The 22,867-nt window shown below is 37.4% G+C and overlaps 1 protein-coding gene across 1 annotated transcript; it reads right to left on the bottom strand.

Moving 5' to 3' along the window:
- Positions 1 to 727: 727 nt before the first annotated feature.
- On the bottom strand, positions 728 to 9,963 carry LOC101164005 (histamine H3 receptor-like). The gene is made up of 3 exons (XM_011486929.3): positions 9,287 to 9,963; positions 8,835 to 9,001; positions 728 to 2,699 (listed from the first exon to the last, which is right to left on the bottom strand). Exons 1-3 carry the CDS (start codon positions 9,531 to 9,533, stop codon positions 1,947 to 1,949), a joined length of 1,167 nt encoding a protein of 388 aa, XP_011485231.1. The 5' UTR covers positions 9,534 to 9,963; the 3' UTR covers positions 728 to 1,946.
- Between the last annotated feature and the right edge of the window lie 12,904 nt (positions 9,964 to 22,867).

Here is a 22,867-nt window from a genome sequence, read left to right as displayed (position 1 = left end):
CCTGAAATCATTGATTATTTAGAAGTCAGAGGATTACAAAGACCTGCCTCTATACAAGAACATGAGTGGACCTTGTGCTAAATTATGAACAATGCACCAACACACATTTGTATTGTTCCAACAGTTATTTTATATCGCATTCACAAAATCTAAGTTGTTCTCTTTTTTTTTAAAGAACCGGCACAGTGTAGGATCCGAAACCGAGATGCTAAGCGACCAATCGGTTTGGCACACATACAATGACATTTCACTCCATCAACAAGATCAATGGCAGTATCCCACCTGATGTAAGTGCACACAGTGCAATGTCTCCACAGTGGAGCTGCTCTTTCTGTCACATTTGTGGCTGAACCGAGACCTGCTTTTTGCTGATAAATGCAGTTCTTTCAACCCCCCAAGGGAAATGTGCCTGCATCCCCATGGTCAGAGGTGTGCCTGTGTTCCCCCACCATGCCATAGGCAAAGTGGAAGTGAGGGGGGGAGTGAGGGGGACAGAGACCTTTTCCCTGCAGCTGTGCCCCTATTCTCAGCACCTGACCAGGGGCCCAGATGTGAACAAAAGCTACAACCATAATTTGAGCAATGCAAGTCCCCAGTGGGACCGGAGCACCTGCAAATGCAGCCCCACTCTCCGACATGATAGTATAATTGCAGATCTAACAAGTCTAAATCTGCTAATAACTAATTTAATTGTAGCAAATAAAGACAGACAGACAGAGGAATGTTGCAAAATTGGTTTCAGATTCGTGTTTTCCAGAGCACACAACACACAAAGAAGTGACGACACTCAGTTGTTATTGACAGTAAAACACAAATCTTTGTATTAAAGTCCCTTTAAACCAAACAATAATCAGTATTTGACATATTTCCTCTGTTAAAACTTATATTGTTTTTTCACAAATTCCAAGCCTTTAGGATGATTTCACCGACTGAAAACTGTTTGCAACACTCAGTAAACCATTCTAACCAAATACATAAACATGGAACAAAAACATCAGTTAAATGAGCACCATCAATACCCTGGATTTGATAAACAATATTATAACACGACAAAGAAAACAAAATAAAGTATTTCACAGAAAAATGGTCGAATGAAAACCATGTATCAGGCACAGCAACACAAAAAACCACAAAGGTTAACGGTGACATCTAGTGGTACAAGAAGGTACATTCACCTGTTTGTCCCAGGTAATAAATATTTGATGTTGTTCATGAACAGGCAACATTCCAAAAATATGTAAACCGCAACTCCTCTGTCAAAAATGATCGATTTGAGAAAGCTGTGCTTCATGATGACCACCATTTAGAAGATTTAAGGTGACAAAATGTTTATTTACTTTTGACTCCGTCTGGCACAAAATGCATGTATTTGATGAGGAACAATACTTTTACTGAGTGTTAGCATCAATGCAATACTATAAATAAACAGTCAAAAAATGAGACAGAAAAACGTTTTTGCACATCTTCTTTCGTGAGTTTCAAAGTAATGGCACTTTGTGTTTTTATTTCACTGCACTTCCTCAAAGATGAAGGCAGCATGACATTCTGATAAAAGGGATGGACATGAAGTCATCATGATGCAAAGATAGCATCACTTCCAATGAATATATATCTGAATACACATAAATTATAATGCACTTAATATTATCTGCTTTGTTACTGCTACAACCATTTATACAGTGAACAAATGTACATATGTTTCTCTTGCTATGTACAAAAATTTAATTTTCTGTCTATTTTGGAATAACTTAAATTAAAAGTCATTCAATTACAACATGGATTGCAGAACAAAACAGGTCTTTGTCACTGAGGACTATCAGCTATGTTCTACAAGACAAACAATGACACACCGCTTTGTTTTTGTCGATTTTGATTTGAAATTTGACTTATTTTTACCCTGCCTGTGGCACATTGCTTATAACCGTCCATCCACAGGTCTCTGCTGGTCACTGGCCTGAGCGGAGCACAGATGAAGGTGGCGTTGTGTGCCGGTTTGGGCAGAGGATCTTGCTGAAGGCCCTTCGAAAGCTACTGTGGCACAAAGGGTACAGGAATGGGTTAATAGCGGAGTTGAGCCACAGGAGCCAGAAGGTGACCTCATACCAGTGATGCTGGATGCATCGCCCTCGGCAGGCGGCACGGATGATCATCAGTAGGGTGTACGGTGCCCAGCAGATGGCAAACACACAAACTATGATAGCCAGAGACTTAGCAATTTTCTTATCCCTGGACAGACGGCTCGGATGAGCAGCCCTGCTGGGTGAGGGATCCGGTTTACCCAAACAGGGAGAGGAGGTCTGGGAGTGGAAAGAACCTCTTAAAGGCCGTTTTATCCCAAACCCCCAGTTCTGGGATAGGGGGTTACTTTCCCCATGGGCAGAAGCAGGTTCGTTGGCTTGAAGCTGAAGCTGGGCCTCCCTGTGGTGTTGTCTCCTCCTGCGTATGCTGAGGTAAATGCTGAGGTTGAAGAAAGCCACAGAGATGAAAGGAGAGAAAAACTCCAGCATAGAAGCACTCAGCAGGAAGTACCAGGAGTAATAGAACTCTGCAAAGCACTCATCCTTTGGCACACGACTTTTGCCCACTACCAGCTCCCAAAAAATGATCGCTGGGCCATACAGGACAAAGGCAAGGACCCAGACGGCAATCATCTTGATAATAGCTTGATGAGTCATGCTCTGCCTGGCACGATAACTCACCTGGAGAAGAAAAACAGCATGAATGAGAAATTTACTTCAAGGATTCTTCCAGTGATACATTTATCTGCCGTCACCCCAGGAATCCACCTGCATTATCTTAAATTAGTTAATAGAAAAGGCATTTAGAAAGCTTAAATTAATAAACCTTCTTCCAATAATATCATTATCTCTACATGTTGAAAACTAATTTACTTCAATATTGGGAGAAAAAAACATGATACTTGAAAAAAATTCTAAACAACAATAGTTGAATTAGGGGCAATTTCTGTTTAGAATGTGAATAGCCTGTTTTTCAGGGATGTTTGTGCACCGTCACGCATTTGCTGATCCAGATTTTCCACATCTGAATATTTCACTCACTGCTACAACTCTGTGAATAAAAACAGATCTTTTTTTTTAAATCTACTCTTTGAGAAACATTCATACAAAAATATGCAGTGAGATAATGTTCTTTCTTCCTGAAATTCAAGTAAATTAAGAGGAAAATAGATTCAATAGATTTTCTCTGAAAGAGTTTTTTCAATAGCAAAGTGTTGATGTCAAGATAGAACAACCCAAAACAACCAATTAAAGAAATCAAATCACTTTCAAAAACTTGTTAAAAAGATTTCCTTAAAAATTATAACAATGAACCGTGTAGCTTAGGTATGACTTAGGTATGAAATTTGCCATTGGCAGGGTCAATCTAAACAAATAATGTTATGTCAACAACAAACAAACAATATAAAGGTTCTATTGCTGAAATGTATGTTAAGATACAGTACCTAAACCTAAAATCAATTTTTAATCTTTTCATATTTCATGTGTGTATGTAAGGATTTGAATTTATACTTATATATGTAAGTGCATCTTATTTTTCCCTTTTTGCCTTAAATGGACTTCACTTATTCAAATAATGAAAAATGGGCAGAAAAACAAGTTTGTTAAATCTGTTCGCTTTCATTTCACTTGTAAAACAACTTGTGCAAGATCTTTTTGTTGTTGTTGTTGTGAAAATGAAAAGAAATAAAGAAATTTAATTTTTAAAAAGTTTTTTTATTAACCCTTTTAAAGGAGGTGTTTTGCAGGTAATTGACAGCAGAGGGCGCTAAACTGACTCAATTTGCCAGGCATCAACAAACTTGCTCTGAAATGAGTGAGATTGGATGTAACATAGCTACTATAAGTAATACCCCTTGTGCTATCCTATGCACTTTAACATTGGGAGTGGGGTCATACAGATAGTATGCTGAGTCTTTTTTCTTCAAGGATTTGTGATCTTCACTGGTGTCCATGGATTACATGAAATCCTCTTCGCCTTTATCCACCTTTGTCATGGTAGGGAGAACACGTCAATGTAAGAATCGGGTCATCTGGACCCCATAGGATAGCACAAGATAAAAGGGTAAAAAAGTAATTTTAAAAATTTGGTTCACTTTGAAATCTGAACCAAATCTCTAAATAATAATGCAAAAGTTCTGCAAGAAGCTGTGTTTGCAACATCTGTGAAATTATCAGTATTGTGTAGCGAAGCTCCAAACAGACAAATGTCCTAAATATCCAGCTTGGCACAGATTGACATGTATCCATGCTGCAGATGACACCTTCCCACTGATCACAAAGATGTAGCTCAGGTTGGTTGATTTTCTGGCTGTGAGTGTGCATGATAAACAGAAGGAATCAGGATGAACAGAAAATGAACTGAAAAATAAATAAATAAAAACAATAAATAGCTGAATCCTTTCTAGAATCGTATCATGAACAAAGCCACCATTTCCAATTATTATTTGGTGTACAATTATGTTTGATATGGTGAATGATCATTTAAAAATGTCCAGATGAGCAAATACAAAAATATGCCTTTTAAAAATGGCATTAAATAGCTAAATAGAAGAACATAACATAAAACATTTGACTTTGATTTTTTGAAATATTGTCATAGGTTTCTGCTCTCCGCAGTACCGCAACAACTGCATAAACATATGATTTATGGTCAACAATGCTTCAAAGCAATTTGATACAACACTGCCTTTTGCAGTGCTCTAAACCTTTTTACAGTATATTTTTCTGAATATTCAGCAGAACCTTTAAATCTGACCTCTACTCTCATTATGACTTGAACGCTGCTCTGTGTTGACAGGCTCCTACAGTCTGCTCCTCAGCCTGGAAGACCTCTGAACTGTGTCCATCATCTCTGAGGTTTGAAGTCAGGGGAAACTATTAAGTGGCAGTTTCTTGCGGCATCGTTAAGCTGCTCAGTATAAAGACATGTCAAACAGAGCAGCCTCCGGTTTAATCAGAAAAATGCTGCACTTTAAAGATGAAAATATTCAACAAAAAGCATAAATCAATTGCAGGATTAACCCTTTGCTTGGGGCCTTTTTTGAACATTTTCTTTTTACTACTACACAATTTCTTCTAAATAATTTACCTTTACATTTTTAAGACCTAAGCTAATTTTTTAGCTAACCTTCTAAATGTATAGTCTAAGGGCTCCACCTAAGCAGGATTTACTAATGTGGTATTATAACCAAAAATGGGTATTCAGACATGTGGAAGCCAGGTCCCAGGAGGTTCAATTCCCGCCTTCCCTGCCCATGTGTTAAAGCGTACTTGAGCAAGACACTAAACCCCCCAATGCCTCTGAATGCTGGTGCCAGAGTGTGACTGTGTGCTTGAATGGGTGAATGGGACTGTAAAGCACTCTGAGCAGCGTAGAAAAGCACTATACAAGCATGCACTGTTCACCGATTCTTGTGTTGTCATTATACTGCACAATAATTCCACAACAAACTTGAAACTGCCTAAAAACATCAATTCCGATATGTAAATCTTGTCATTTTTTGCAGCGAAAAGAATCACAACAATTCAGTTCAAACTGTTTTCGTGTTTTACAAGTTCTCATCTCAAGTTTATAGGTAAAAGAAAAATGTGTAAATCCAAAAACAAAGCAAAGAGAAGCAAAAAAATTAACTAAAATGTTAACAGGTTAACCTACATTAAACTACCGTATTTAAATTGTTTCAAGGATTTATTCCAAAGGGTATCACTATTATGTGTCGTAACTCTTATATTTTTTTAAAAGCTAAACATTTGCTGAACATTGAAACCTTCACGTTAAATTATGAATGATAATTATTCCTGCACGATTGTAAACAAACATTGTGACTGGCAAATGCACAAGTAAGTTCAGAGACTTCTGAGGGTTAAATCAAAAAAGTTTTTCTTTGTTCTTTAAATGTTGTTGAAATTTTAAGCCTTAAACTGAAAGTGGCTGCGGGAACACTCTAACTTTGGTTTTTCTATACTTGTCAAACCCTCCCGGGCTTTTACCAAGTTCCATTCGAGTTCAAGTACCTTTCATTAGATTATATTCTGCTTCCGCCTCAAACCACACAGGTTTTCTTGAGTTAATAACACAAGGATGGTGCCACACAAATGAGGGCGAGGCTTCAACAAATAGATCCCATTTCTGACCGCTCGGGTGCATAAAACCTTTAGTTTAGGGAGCATTCAACAAACTTTTAAAGTTCCACTTCAGTCTTCTTTTGATCTATTGCTAGTGCATTCCCAGTGGTCTTTTAATAATGATTATGTTGTCGTTTTTTTTTGGTAAAATCAAATAACCTGTGTTGCTTTCTAAGACATAGTTTCTGAAGAGTGCCAGGAGTTTATCAGAAATTCTGCTCTGGGTTGTTGGTGTGGCTATTGTTGTGGATTAAGCCCAATCTCTTCCCATCATCCATCTGTTTATGTGCTCTCCTGCTGGCTTTCAGTCCCTCACAACCCCAACCTAGCATTACCGGTGCAACAAAAATGGCGAGCAATATTGGAGCTATCCAGTCATGCAGTTTGGAGCCAGATGCCAGATCAGACACGGAAAAAGAAGACATACATGGATCTATTTGTCTACAAGTGGATGCATCAGAATTTAGCGGAGCAGAGAGCTTGTCGCTTGTCATAGTTACATGCACTTACAAGGTTTTTCCAAACGACGTTTTTTCCTCTTCTCCTGATTCACAATGATTTGAATAAAGATATACTCAGAAATACAGTTTTAAGCTTAATTTTCTTTAAATTTGTTCCCCATTACGAGAAAAAAATGCCTCAAGGACATGTTAAAAACACAATTTTCATTGGAGTGGGTCTTTAGAGCAAACCTCTGTGTAAGGGAATTCATTTGTTTGAGGCTCAAAATTAAGCTTTACATTTAAACCTGTAGATACTGATGATCCCATGTAAGTCATATCTCAAACTAGAAGAAGATGCAGCCTGGAAGTGTGTTACAGAGTGTTAGGTCAAGGGAGAACCTTTCAAGGCCACTTGTCTTAATTACAGCTATGTCCCATGTCCCTGTCCACCTGTCTGTTAAGAGCACGGCACACTTTACAAGCTGTGCAGTGACATGGAATACACTCCGCTGTTTTCATTTAACTGCAGCTCGGAGACGTTTGGACTCGTTTCCACTCATGTTTGCATAATGATTCTTTGTTCTGCAGTGTCTTGCTCAAATCCGGTTTCCTCAAGATTCTGTTTCATTTTGCTCAGTCCCTAATCAAAATTGGCACGTAAAAAAAACGGTGCTTCTGCATTTCTGATGATGTGATGTCACGTTAGCTGGTGCGTAATCTGACTCCATCACTTCTTTTCAAAGACAAACTGTGGCTCTGACTGTTGACAGCCCTTTGTCTGCCAATGTTCAGAGAGAAATGCTTTTAGGAAAATGTTGCTTTGCTTCTGGAGGCCTGGGTCTGAAGCGATTGATCTCTCCGGGGTTGGAAAGACCGTGGCACTGAGGAGAACCTCTATGATGAAAGCTGTCTAATTAAAGAAAAGGTTCTCTCTCTGGTGTTATTTGTATTCATTGCTCTGATGTTAAGTGTTTGTCTCTGAAAGGAAATAGAGGACTCTCTTTGTGTGCCACGGGAAGCATCATCCCACCACCCACAGATGTGTGTAGGACCCAAACATCTGTGGGTGGAAGCCCAACGTAAAGTAAACGTGAACAGTTGTGGAGTTTTCTAAATAACAAGAATTCTTCCTTAAAGTCAGCCTTAAAAGATATTTTGACCTCTTTTAAAATATCCCCAGTGATCTTTTAGTTATGATTATGAAGTTTTTAGGCAAAATCAAAAAACGTGTGTCGTTCTTTAAGCTATATAGTTTTTGCAGAGTGGCAGAAGTTCTTTAGAAATTTGCCTCTGAGTTGTGGGTGGGACAGTTGGTGCAGAGTTAACCTAATTTTATTTCCTGTCATCCCTTTATTTACAGTCTTTCCTGTTAGCTTACAGCCCCTCACAACCCCAACCTAACATTACGGGTGCAACAAAAATGGTGGGCAACATTGGAGCTATCCAGCTGTACAGTTTGGAGCCAGACGCTAACTCGGATGAGGAAAATGAAGACGTGCATGGATCTATTTGTCTACACGTGGATGCATCGGAATGGAGCGGAGCAGGGAGCTTGTGGCATCAACTGTAGCACTAACAGCATTGCTACAGGCTTTTTCCAATGGCATTTCTTTGTCTTCTCCAATTTAATCTTAATTTTCTTTACATATGTCCCCCCACATAAAACAATTTTCATTGGAGTGCATCATTTAACCCAGAAGAACCAGCCATTTTTCTTGAAAATGAAAATTATTTGGATATACCAAGTGGACCACAGAACCCTCTTTTGATGTTTTTCTGTTATACTGATGTCACCATGTTCTTATGGGTTAAGTTAAAATTTTCTGTAATCGATTGTACAGTTGATGATGACATCCTTTTGCTGGTCTTGTTATTTTTCTTTACTTTCATGGTCCTAATTTTGTGTTGTTGTTTTTTTTCTTTTCTCACTATAATTAGCGATGGCACTGGGCCTGAACGGGTCAGAGATGATTAACCTCCACAGATGGACACGTTTGGGAAAATGAGGTGGCTCTGCCCCAACCAGTGACCTTTAAGACTCATTGAAAATTTAACTACAGACTATTAAGAGTGAGCATGTGTGTTTTTGCTTGCAATCCCTAATCTAAAACCTTTCCTAGTAAAAGAATAAACTTTGTCCAATTTATTAGTTAGATTTTGTCACAAGTGCAGATGTTCCCATTAAAAATTCCCTTTTATTTTTTATTTTTGGGAGGGGCTGTGAAGAACAAAGTGTTCCACTCACTGCTCTGGTGACCGAGAGGAAGCGATCGTAGCTGATGAGCACAATGCTGAAGACGGATGCTGAACAAAGCAGGTAATCAACAACCAGCCAGAGTTTGCAGAGCCCTCGACCCAGCGTCCACCTGCCTGTGAGGATGTAGGGGATGTAGACTGGGATGCAAAATGCACCTAACGGAGAACAGTGGTACACTCAGATGGGACCAAAATATGATCAGTACTTCCTTACATACTGAAACAAATGACTATACAAAAACACTGTCGCAGAATTTGTAACACTGCACCCAAAGAAAAGGTTTACAATCAATACACAGAGACAAAATATTGAGTTTTCTGATATTTAACCCAACTTAGCTGAGGTTAATGATGCTTGGTAACACACACAAAAACGGAAATGTGTTTATAAAAAAACAGATCCAACAAAAACTGTCTTTTTGATGAAGATTAAAGACTCACCCACAAGAAAATCTGAGATGGCCAAATTCAAAAAGTAGTAATTGCATTGTCTCCTCAAACTCTTGTCCACCTTGAAAGCCCAAATGACCAGCGCATTCCCCAGAACTATGACAACAACCAAAGTCACCATCATCACCATCAGAAGGACAAACATGGGTCCTGAGAACACCAAGCTGCTTTGGACTCTCGTGGAGGAACTGTCAAAATAATAGCCCGTGGAGTTCAAATCTGAGTGTTCCTCCGACATGGTGGAGAAGAAGTGAGGAGCGCGCTGCGCTTTTTAAATCCGCAACATGCAGGCGTGGAACAGGCGCATTTTCATGAGAAGAAAAATCAACAGGTGCGTCAGCGCCCTCGAACCTTTCCTAAAGCTGGGGGTTTCCTGATCAAACTGATCTTGCTGCCTCAACACTGATGGGGATTGCGCGTTTGCCAGCTGCGCCTGAGCGCATCGCACTGAGACATCACAGCATCTGTCTCCAAATGTTCCAATTCCATGATGAGAAGTCAGTGTCAAAAGACGCGCCACAAAACCTTTGAGGAAAACAAAAGTCTGCGCAAAGCCGACTTTAACTTCCAGTTTAAACTGACATTTAAGCGAGTGACCACTGACCGTCCCAAGGAGGAAAAAAACGGTCTGCTTCTTCCTGCATTATTCATATTTCGCCCCTCATGGTCTGAATCACCTCAGTGCGCCAACCCACTTTGTTTAACCATCCTAAATCACCATATTTCCCTCATGAAATCTTCATATTTGATTCACGGGCACGTTTGGATTCACCAGAGCGCGCACCGGTGAAATGGCTTGAGAGCGTGCGCACCAGGCTGAACCAATTTTCATTTCTCTTTGAAACGAATCTCTTTAGAACGCTGCCAGCAAGAACAGGTTATGAAGGAATTTTGTTTCTAAACAGAGTGGAAGTAAACTTCCTGTAACTTTATTTAGCGTGTGTCATAAAACAAGAAACTAAAACGATCCCGGGTGCGATTCAATTAACCCTGCCTATAGACCAATAAATAATAGGATGATTGGTAAAAGTACAAAAATATCAAGTTTGATTTGTTTTCTTCAATGATATCTTCCTTTTAAAACCTTTCAATTATGACACTTGTGATTGTCGATATTTTAAATCTACAGTCAGATGAATGTTTTAGAGAGAAGAATAAAAACTAGACAGATTTTTTAAAATTTAGCTTTACATCCATTTATTCCGCTAAACATAATCATCACTGACTTTACTGTTTGGACTGTCTTCGTTATATTTTTCCTTCATCAGGGGTCATTTATCAACCACAATAAGGTGATTTTTAATAGGTTATCAACATAACCTCAAAGGTCTTTGACACCTCAATACATTTCCAGATATGAAAATATAGTTTGCTCCTAGAGCAGATCACACCTGCAACTCAATTCCCACTACAATAAAAAAAACTAAACTCTAAACTCATTTGAATAAAATCATGGCTTTTAGAAAATCAAAACTGCCACCACAACTCTGTATTTGTATTGTTTTTTTCTGTAAAATTTTTATTAGAGCCCTTTTTTATTTTGATTTTATTTTTTTGTTCTTTGTCTACTTTTCCCTCAGTTGTTGCTTCAATGGTTATAAATTTACTGTTGTGTTTTATTTTCTATTTCCTTATCTCTTTGTATTTGCAGTGGTCTGCCTACTATAATCCTGTTTGTTGATTAAACATCAACCTGTCTAAAGGGACCAAAGATGGAAATTAGCCTAAAAGATTAGAATCTTATCTATTTGCATTTTTAAATGTTTTAAATGGGATACTGTCCCAGTATAACATATACTAACATATACAAACAAACAAAATTAAGATAATTTTGAAGCCGATGTGGTTTATTGCTTAATTGCATTTATAGGTATCATTCATAACACAGACAGTCCTAAAAAGATTATCTACTTTTGCTCAAAAGGCATTTTTGATTCAAAAAAGATTGTATTAAGGTACAATTTTCAAAACTTTTGAAAAATTCCACTGGAAATAATTAAAAGTGATAAAAGAAACAGTCAGAGGTAAGTTTTTCTTTTGTTTTTAGACTTGTGCCTATAAAAGCACCAAAATGTACATAATGCAACTGGTTTTCACTGTGTAATAACTTTACCTATAGATCTTACAAAAGTCGTATATACTGTCCTGGACCTCTGTTGGCCAAAGACGAGAAACACCATCACAGATGTGACCGAAGGAGCCCTGTCTGAATTACTGTTATTTTCTCAGAAATAGCCCTTTCCTCGTCCAGAGTTTCTCACCTTTCAAATGCTGCACAGGGACCAGTCATAAGGCTGGCCTTTTCAGATGCTTTCACCACATTCGCAAAGAAAATTCTCCTCTATCTCAAAATGAACAAGGTCGATATTTTGTGTTAATGAAATAAATGTAAGAGAGCTCAGGTCATGCTGATTAAACACAGAAAAATGAAAGAGTGACAAATAACTTTTTTTTTTTTTAATGAATTCAACCTCTGTCCTGTGAGTGCTCGCATGCATTAAAATCTCCCCTTTAGCCCAAACTGCAATATTCAGCTACTTTCTGACAGGCTATTTAAAAAGACTGATGAAAGGGAAATATCCATTAGATGGACAATCAGACTTGAAATAAAGGAGTTATGGTGTCATGGAAACAATGGTTGTGCTGTCATGGAAACAAATGGACATAAATATTTACAAAGCACCTACAATGAGGTTAATTTCTTGTAATCCATTTTGATAAAAGAAGAAACTAAGATTGCAGCTGAGAAAAACAACTGAATTTTAGCCTCAGTTTCTGAAAAAAAAAATTTTTAAAAAAGAGCAATTTCACCCTGCAAAGTGTATTTATCTGACATTCAATGTATTTTATATCCATAAAGCAATAAGCTTGTTCGTTTATTAAGAAGACAAAAATTGTTTTTCGGGCAATAAGTTCAGCAGGTGCAGTCACTGAACCTGGAAATCAAAATGCAGAGACTCATTTTAATATCAAGGGTACTCAAAGCAGTGTCACAGAGGATACACAGAAGCTCTCGAGTTGCCTATTATAGTGAGCCCTGCTGAGGCTCCCTGGCACTCTGCAACTCAAGTGTTTGTGTTTGGATGCTGGGCTGCAGAATACATGCTATCGTACTGTAAGTATACCGACATGTCTGGAGTAATCACTATAAAAAGCCAATAAACAATCTGAACCCACATAAGTGAGTTTTTTTTATTTCTTTTTGAAGCTGAAGGGAGAAGATTACAGTCATAGTGCGTGTTCATACAGTTTCACACAGATGAGTAAACTAAAGGAAATTGGACCCAGGAGCATGTGTTTCAGTCTAGAACGAGTCTGCAACCTGAGGCTCCAGAGCCACATGTGGCTCTTTTACCTCCCTGGAGAGGCTGTCTGACTGAAGAAAAAATAAAAATGATAGTAGCCTTAACTTTAAAGAAAAAATCCTTGGCTATCACTGCTTTATTTAGATTTGTTAAATGTATGAATTTATAGCTGAGGTGCTACTAGGGGGGAGATACACTAAATCGAGGCCTGCTTCGCTCTTCCATTCCTCTATTTTACTCAGATTTCAAATACTATCAAAACTTTAGTAAAAAGTTTGATTTTCTTTACTAATCTTATATTTTAGTAGTTTAAAGCTGCACAACAATGTTTATTAGCTATACAAAATAAATCAACAAAGTTCAGGTTAACAGCAGTAGTAAGTAGGGAAAAGGATGACAGCCCGCCAAAGTAGACGTGCATTTTTTAAACTTTTTATGGGAGTACATTAGCTTCAGTGGGATGATCCTTTGTGGAACAGAATGTCTTTGATTTTAATAGGAAGTCACACAAGCCTTAGTCAAAAGTAAAAAACAATTTCACACTTGGCAAAAATTCTTTTTCTCTGTCAATGTCTGTTTTTATCCATGCCCAAAAAAGTTTTACTCTCACTAGCCACTATTTTTGGTAAACCTTCCTAGTACCAGGTTGGATCCCCTTTTGCCTTCCGACCTGGCTTAACCCTTGGTAGCATAGATTTTACAAGAAACAGTGTGCCAGTGGCTCAGGGGGTTGAGCAGGTCGTCCAATGAACGAATGAATGTCCAATGAATGTCTCAACAGTTCCCAGTCAACTGTTGTTGTGTCCTTGGGCAAGACACTTTCCCGTTCCTGCGTATGAATGTCCCGGTGATGGTCAGAGGGCCCGTAGGCGTGTACTGACACCCACGCCTCTGTCAGGGCAGCTGTAGCTACATCAGTAACTTACCATAACCAAGTATAAATAAGGAGTGAATGAGTAATGGACATAGATTGTTAGGGCTTTGTGCATCTGGAAAAGCGCAGATAAATCCAATCCAGTATTGTTCTTAAGAGAGTTTGGTCCATTTTGACATGATCTGTGCTTTGATGTTGTTGACACCAAATTCTGACCCTATCATCCGAATGTGACAGCAGAAATGGAAACTCATCAGACCAAACAACGTTTGTCCAATCTTCTATTGTCCAATTTTGTTGAGCCTGTGTGAATTGTAGCCTCAGTTTCCTGTTCTTAGCTCACAGGAGTGGCACCTGCGTTGCTGCTGTAGCTTCAAGGTTGGACGTGTTGTGCGTTCAGAGATGCTCTTCTGCAGAACTCAGTTGTAACCAGTGGTTCTTTGAGTTCCTGTTGCCTTTCTATCAGCTGGAACCAGACTGGACATTCTCCTCTGACCTCTGACACCAACAAGGCATTTCTACCCACAGAACTGCAGCCAACTGGATATTTCCTCTTTTTCGGGCCATCCCTAGAAACCCTAGAGATGGTTGTGGGTGAAAATCCCAGTAGCTCAGCAGTTTCTGAAATACTCAGTCCAGTCCATCTGGCACCAACAACCATGCCATGTTCAAAGTAACTTCAATCACCTTTCTTGCCCATTCTGCTGCTCGGTTTGAATTGCAGCAGATCGTCTTGACCATGTCTACATGCCTAAATGCATTGAGTTGGGTGAGTAAATATGCTTGAACAAGCAGTTGGACAGGTGTGCATACCTAAAAAGGGCGCCAGCGAGTGCATTTATCAACTTTAAAATTGCGAAACTGTATCCAAATATAAAAAAAAAATACTGAAGCACATTGGCCCGGATGGATGGATGGATGGATGGGCGGCCGTGGTGCAGCGGTTGACCCATGATCGTAATATTGCAGGTTCAATTCCCGCCTTGCACGCCCATGTGTCAAAGTGTCCTTGGGCAAGACACTGAACCCCACCTTGCCTCTGGTGAGAGTTTGGCGCCAGTGTTTGGCAGCAGAGCCGCCATCAGTGTGTGAATATGTGTGTGGATGGGTGAATGTGACTGTAAAGCACCTTGGGCCTTCAAAAGAGGGTAGAAAGCGCTATATAAGTATACGCCGTTTACCTTAGATGGGCAGACAAATGAACAACTGGTTAAATATAATTTTGCATTCAAAGTTTGTTTAAACAAATAGATTTTGCACGTTTTTTTAAAGATCTGTCTTTTAAAACCATCTTTTTTGTTTGTCATGTTACATTTTACCACATTTCTACAAAATCACTGATGAAATATACAATGAAACAATGAATATACAATGAAAATAAAAAATTGGGTGGTTTTAACGAAGTAAAATATATTCTTATGAATGCAACTTCTGGCTCAGAACATGCATATACTGACTAATGGGAATCCTCTGTATGGAGCAAATGACAATTACACTTTAGTACATTACTAGAGAATTGCTGCATCATTAAGCTAAACACAGACTGATTGTCATTTGAACACAAAATAAATGGTCCTTCTGTCACAAAACAGCAGAGTTTACATAACAAATGTTGATCATTAATGAGAGCTGAACTCGTAGGTGGACAGCTCGTCTCACAGCCGGTTCGGCAGGGCTGCTTCAAAGAGGAAGGGTGCTGGCATTTACTTTATGTTAGAGATCCATGAAGCTCATTGAAATTCAGAGGGTGTTCCCAGTCATGACCGTGTTTTTCACTTGTTAAATTTTTCATTTTGCTTTCAAACCCCTCCAAGCTGGTTAATCAAAGTGTTTTCTTGCCTCACCCTCAGATCCCAAATTCTGTAGACATTCATCACTGTAAACATTGATGAGCTGTGATTCTTACACATGTTTGTGAATGAGGGAAAAACGTTTTGACCTTTACTTAAAAACCTCGTCTATCAAAGACGATTTTCCTGAATTAAAGCAGAGAAAAAAAAGCATATTACGTTTTCTCTTCTATGACAAAACAATTCATTACATTTTCTTTAATGTGCTGGTGGCAACATTTAAGGCAAAATTTATGTTGTTTTATTTTCAATAAAAACAAAAACAGACTGTAATTGTTTCCATAATAGTAGTTGGGCACTTTATTGGTTCATAAAATGTCCAAAAAATATTTTAGGAATTTTATCCCTGATAGGAATGCCAAAATATATACTGTATATGTATAAACTGCATTTCCCAAGCACATGTAAAATACTATCAGTTTATCACACATGAAAAAGTGAATTCAGGTGCTTAATCTTCTTAAACATGGCTCATAAATGCACTATTCTCTAATAAAATCTATAATTTCTTGCTTTGCAGAAACCAATTAAGCAAAAGCATTATTTACATACAACAGTTATGACTAACCCATGATTGTAAACAAGAATGTTTAGATTATGATTGAATTATCTTTATTTGAAAAGCACCAGATCACAACAAAAAATGTCTCAAAGCACCACGCAAAAAGCATCAAAAAGTCACCGAGCGGTTGAAATAATATCGAATTTAACACAAAATTATTTTGTAATGTCTGGAAAACTTAGTTCACATCCGTGGTCTAAACATCTTGCACGCTAATATCTATAGTTTTGACAGATTTGTAAAATCAACTGCACAGTACTTGAGAAAACCTATAACTCAGTTACATGTGCCGCAATTTAATCTGGTTTGAGCAATTTATTTATTTTCTATTTACTTTTCTGTCAGTCAACATGTGGTATTTTTCCACTATGCAATTTTTATAAGTCACTAATAATATAAAAGCATCAAGAGTTGTTGAAATAAGCGACCATTTATCCCCCTGAGAAGAAGGCTTTTGCTTGGAGTGCGTTTTCATATCTTTTTTTAGAAGGGCAAAAATGTCATGTCCTCATGTGTGCACACAGGGAGGCTAAAACTGGGAGGATGCTGCAGACTGGTTTTTTTCTTCATCTGTTTTAATAATCAAGATACAAGCTAAGTCAAATAAAAAAAATATATGTTCAACAGGTAAAAACCCACAATTCTCACTTACAGAATTCTCAACTCAGAATAATATTGAATGAAAAAATCTTGCCACTATTTTTAAAATACTTTTATGGATCATTGAAATGTACATAATTTAAGAAGAAAGAAAATTGCTTTGAAGTTAAGATAACTGAACTGGACAAAGAAATTCTTTAAAAAACGTGCCTCTCCCGTTCAAATAAGCTCCATGTGAAGCAAATGCACACTGTTCTTGCTCTATGTCTCTCTGTGTCTGTCCCTAAAATATCTCTGCCGGGAATTCTATCTTCTCTTCTTTTTGAAGCAATGGCCTCTCTTTGCCTCCATTATCTTGTCATTTACTGGGGATTACGCTCTGGAGCTCATATAGTCCACTTGGTTGCTTAAGAACTGTGACAGCTTACAGTAATTGCCATGCTAATTACCAAGAACCAGCCCAGTAGGCTTCATTGCCTCACCAGATTTGATTTGATGAATACGCTTTGATTAATGTCTTCTGCAGCATTTTGATTACATTTGAGTGATGATAATGAACTTTGGCCTCTAACTAGTCTGTTTGCAAATATGTCTTCCTTCCATTTATCCAAGTCCAGTGTGTGAACGCAAATGTATTAGCACCATTGGAATTAAACTGTCCTTGTTTTTATCTCATTTCAACATTTGTATTTTACCATTTCTTATCTTTTATTTGGCTGAAGGACTTTATAGCTATTGCATTTTCATCAAGCTGTAACAAAGACCCACTCTGATAAAAATGATGTTTTGGGGTGTTTTTAGCACGTCGGTGTGGCGTATTTCTGATAATGACTTTATTAAGAAAATTAAATTCAAAATTGCATTTCTGAGTAAGTCTTTATGTAAATCGTTGTGAATCAGGTAAAGGTGAAAATATGCCGTTTGAAAAAAATCTAAAAAATATGCTGGGCAGGTCACAAGCTTCTTTCGCCGAGCTCTCAGACACGGGGAGGGGAAAAGGGGTGGGGGTGCTCAGTGCCAACAATCCTGCCCATAACACATGCACGACAAGTGTTTAAATCATAATTAAAAACCCACTGGGAACGCTTTTAAAATAGATCAAAAGATGATTGAAGCGGGTCTTCATTGCAAATAATAAATGTTTAGTAGCACGTGAGCAAGGCTGACTTAAGATACTCACAAGTCCCTATGGCAAATCAAAATCAAGTCTGAAGTCTTTGTATTTAAGTTCAACTCAAGTCTCATAGTGTTTGGTGAGAATCAGAATCAGAATCAGAATTAGAAGTACTTTAATGGTCCCACATGTGGGAAATTTGTCTGTTACCGTAGCAGTGAACACAAGAGAAAATAGAATGTGCAAAAATGTGCAAGAGTCATCTGTTACACTGTGAGTTATTGTAGAGTTGAATTGTGTTGGGTAAGAATGATTTCCTGTATCAGGCAGTTTTGGAGCAGAGCTGTCTGAGCCTCCTAGAGAAAGAGCTCCGCTGTTTGTCCAGAACAGGGTGGAGAGGACGGTCTGGGTTGTCCATGATGGATAAGATCTTGTTCAGTGACCTCCTCTCCATCACTGCTTCAAATGTTTCCAGTTTGCAGCCAGTGACAGAACCCGCCTTTCGCATCAAATTCCAAAGTCTTAATTTTTTTCAGCTACAATTAGCAATTAAACCTTCTACTTGAAATTAAAATGCTATAGTCACAAAATGTCATTAAACTATGGGGACAAATTAACAGGTGTTCTGCATTCCTCAAACCAAAGCAGTGTAACGAAACCTTTCATTTTTTTAGTCTGTCAAGTAGTCTTAGTCTTCATCTTTAATTCCAAAGTCCTTGAGGTCAAATCTCAAGTCTCTCCTTGAAAGACTAAAGTGCAAGTGAAGTCTGACTCCCATAGTCCTCACATTTGGCTGCTTGTGATTGTTATTCAGTAGGGGTGTAATGATTAATCAACTTATGGTTAATCAATTAATTGGTTTTAAATTCCTACAATCCAGCCAGATCGATCTGTCTGAGGCAAGCTATTAATTGAACTGACCTATATCATTATAAAATTGTTTGAAATGAATCAATTAAAGCAAGTGTATCTGTGTTGGAAAATACCATTTGGGTTGAGGTTAAGGTTTATTTTACTATAACGTAAAATTGACCACTTGTATTACACACATGGGATGGAAGCAAGAAATTGTGAAGCCATCATTTCAGTCAAATGTGTGAAAACACTTTGAATTTAGCAAAGACGTGTGGCCATACAGTGCGCTAATGATGTTCCATTTGTATCATTTTGATGTGGAGAAACAACAACTTTATTAAACTAAAATAAGATAAGATAAGGTAAGATAAGATCTATCAACCGGAAAAAAAACATCAGTGAAAAACAGTTGGTTTGCATGGCAGCTCTGAAGAAAAACAGACAGACCTTAAATGAGTTTATCTATTGCAAATGGATGACAAGTTATAGAGTCCAATGAAGTGAGGTAGGAAAGATCTCCTGTAGCGGTTGGTGTGACAGCGAAGCTGCCTTCGCCTATTGCAGAAGGTGCTCTGCTGACCATCAAGAACAGGATGGAGAGGATGCTCCATCCTGTGAATGGATTTGCCATTAATTCTTGTTTACTTGTTTGAATCTACACATATTTGATTTACAATTAATTATCTTGCAAGAAACACAAGTAATCTGGAAAACTTTACCTGAACTGTTTGGTACCCAGGTATTTATTTCTGAGTCACATTGGTTAAGTTTTGGTTAAAGACGCCCTGGATGGATTATAGATCAGTGAATCAGATTGTTCTAAATAAGCAAATATCTGGGAATTATTCAATCTCCAAATTATTATTTTTTTCCTTTCTTGTCCACCTGTTAAAGGTGGACTGTGTTACAGTTTTACTCAAACTATTGTTCCAGGTCCAATACCACTCTGAAATGTATGTTCTACCTGCAGCTGACATAGAGACTCATCTTTGACCTTCCATTGTTCTCTCACATGTTGCCGTCAACAGAGCCTTCAACGCTCTGCAAAGACATTTACTGACTGGAGGAACTTCTGCAGGTTTCAGCAAACAGAAACTCAGATATCAACAGTGACTGACCTTTAAAACCAAAAACAAGTTTCCATATGGAACGTGTTTGAAAGATACCATGACTTACAGGCAATATTAAAATATTGTTACCATTTCAATAGCAGCTCCAGTCTCTCTGGGCATTATTGAGAATGCCTCCATCTAGTGAGCAACAATAGAATTCCCTGGTGGATTTTATGAAAATAAACTTGTTAATAGTTCAAATTCATATCCGGATATATCTCCAGCTGTAAGTGATTACATCATGGAGCAATTTGCCTCTTATATTATACACAATTTCAAGAAGCAATAAAGAAAGTTAACCAAACAGTGTTACTCTTGTGATTTCAAATTGAAAGTAGCTTTTTCAACTAAATGAATAAACAAACAAAAAAGCAATGCATGAGGATCTTTCAGGACAAAAATCATATTCTGTTGGTTTTCCAAACCTTTAAAAAACAATCAATCAATAGGAGTATCTGTATCATTTTTGGTACAGGTGTGTAAGAGTGAATGGGTGTGTGATTGTGACCCTGCGACAGACTGGCGACCTGTCCAGGGTGTCCCCTGCCTTCACCCACATGTGGCCGGGATAGGCTCCGGCAGCCCCGTGACTCCGAAAGGGACAAACGGAAGAAGATGTATCGTTTTTGCTCAGTCTTAACAAAATCTTAGTTACCTATGTTAAAAAGTAGTTAAAGTAGTTAAGTAAAGTTTGATAGAGGTGGGATTATTTTAATTTGCTTCCTCTCACTCATTTCAAACAATTAATTTAATTGTTTTGGCAGGGGTACAAATATGGCAATTTATGATTAAGAATAATTATAATGGCATCGCCTTACATGTAAATGTGGATGTACAGTATATATATATGGATGTTTATCTCTTTCACTTTAAAATTTTTAAATGTCCAATAAAGTCCTGATTAATCATTCAAAGTTTGATATGTAAAGATATATCTCTTTTGTTTGTTTTCTTTGGTATTGTGTTTTGATTCCTGGAAATAAACCAATTCCAAATCCAAAGAGCAAAAGAGAAATCACAAAGAATTTATTCATTTTATTTTTTTGTATTATTTCAGCCTTTTTGCATTCTTTAAGTTTTACGTGTTTAGGTTTATTTTCTTTGATAGGGACAATGTACATTAATAGAAATCTATTCAGAGAATCATAAACGTAAATTTACCTGACAATGGAAATGATGCTAAGTGACAGCCAGGGACACTGGCAGGTACACAAGTAAACAGTGAACAAAGCATAGACTCACAAACATCACACAGTTACATTATGAAAGAAAAGCACTAGAAAATACAGTTCTTGATTATTAAAAAGCAGGACATAAGATCACAATAAAAGCATTTGACACGACAGTACGATAATAAGAGAATTAAGAGAAAAATAAATCAGGACATAAAATAGAAAGTAAAACACATCGCAGGATAATGCAAAGTAACCGGTTTAAATCAATGATTTGGCTTTAGTTCAATGTGATTTCCTTCCTGACCCAAATGTCTGCATTTATTCAGACCTGGGACTGGCACATGGAAAATGTGGAAAGTGTTCTCACGTGGTCGCAGTAGTTTACATCACCTGGTCCTACAGGCAGTCCCTTATCCGAGCCGGACCCTCCTTAGTTTCTGAGATCGGATGAGCTAGACAAGACTAAAGAACCAGAGTTTTAAACATTTTTGAGACCTGCGCTTCAGCCGCTCTTTTGCCCAGTGTGTTGTTGGCAGAATGATGTAATAGACAACCTTCCTCCAGATGGGGATTTTCTCAGAATCATACATGAAGCTTTCACACTTTCATGTTGTAGATCACATAGCTGAGCCATATGAAGTCATTCTGTGTCCACATCAAAGACTAGTCAAAACCTTTTTGTGGTGTGAGACGCTGTGCACCATGGGAAAAGGTTTCATTTTCTGTTTTTCTGTTCATTTTTTCTCAAATATTTACTCTGTGAAATAAGAAAAAACCTGTTGCTTTTCCAATATTTAATTAACATGATTGCTTTAACAACATTACACTGTGGCTGCAGCAAATGAATAACAGTCTACATCAGGGATCTGCAACCTTTAGACTAGAGCTACAGTATAAGAGCCAATTAGGCCAGTTTTTACCGACCAAAACCAAGCAAGAGCCACAAAGTCCCAAGAAATGAGCCCATTATTTCATTTTTTATGCTTTTGTGGTCATTAAGACTTTCATTTGCAAAATGTAGCCTAAATATTCACAACACCTAAATTATACCTTTTGTATGTTTTCTATGGTAAAAGTATTTTAATTTATTTTAGTTTTAACAGCTAAACATACAAATTCCTTTCAAAATAAAATAAAATAAAACTATTTTCTAGACTTAAAACTGCAAGAAAATTAAAAAATTTCTATCATTATGACATTGGACTGCCATCATTCTTTTTTATTTAACCATCAAATATTGACAGGTTCCTTACAAAATAAAATAAAATAAAGAATTTTCTTGGATTACAATTGCAAAAAAACTAAACATTTTTTGTCATTATGATGTTGGACCACCATCATTCTTTTTTATTTAACCATCAAATATTGACAACACTGGAGGAGAAACCAATCTTTTTTATTTTATACTTGTAAATGCAATTCTATACTTTAATTTTGCATCTGATCCGCAATTAAACACTGTTGTGCAGCAGATATGAATAATAAAATCACTCTGACAATATATTGAACTTTCTACCATTGTTTTTGGTCCATTATCTGATTAACTCAAATAACAAAACTCAACTAATACAAATTTGAATAAACAACGAATCCATTATTTATTTAAATTGTTGGCATTTTTCTTCAATACACATGTGGCTCCAGAGCCTCAGGTTGCAGACCCATGGCCTACATTAAAAGTTTTTTTTTAAATCTCAAATAGGATGATTGATACCAACAAGTTATCATTAGATCATCATTAATTAGTATTTGCCTCTACTGTGACTTTACCATTCATTTATCTTCTTTCATTTTGAACACACATAATTTGTTTTTCTATAAAGGATCAAAGGGATCTAAAGCCAGGAGTTTTTGGCATCTGAAAAAAATTCAAGAAGGCACAGATGAGACAGATTAAGAGGTGATGGAGAAGCTCCTGCCTCTTTTGGTACTAATTATGCAAACCATAAGAGGTCTACAGCTTTGACTCGAAAACAGGATGTATGTTTATGTAAAAGTCATAAGTCCCAAATTTTCTTAAAAAAACAAAAACAAAAAACATTTGGCTGAGCAGTTTTTTTTGAGCAGAAACAAATGTTTCTGTTTTCTGTTAAACCTAGAAAGGACAAGATGAAAAACAAATGGA

This window comes from Oryzias latipes, chromosome 17 (assembly GCF_053564925.1).
Source record: "Oryzias latipes strain Hd-rR chromosome 17, Olatipes_Hd-rR_3.1".
NCBI lineage: Eukaryota > Metazoa > Chordata > Actinopteri > Beloniformes > Adrianichthyidae > Oryzias > Oryzias latipes.
Note: the sequence above shows the minus strand (reverse complement) of the source record. Positions and strands in the feature narration are given on the sequence as shown.

Excerpts from the sequence above, each read along its gene's own strand:
- LOC101164005 (XM_011486929.3), bottom strand. The coding sequence starts at position 9,533 with ATGTCGGAGGAACACTCAGATTTGAACTCCACGGGCTATTATTTTGAC. Across the intron at positions 9,002-9,286 it reads CATCTCAGATTTTCTTGTGG|GTGCATTTTGCATCCCAGTC; the intron begins GTGAGTCTTTAA and ends GTTCTCCGTTAG. Across the intron at positions 2,700-8,834 it reads TCCTCTCGGTCACCAGAGCA|GTGAGTTATCGTGCCAGGCA; the intron begins GTGAGTGGAACA and ends TTTCTTCTCCAG.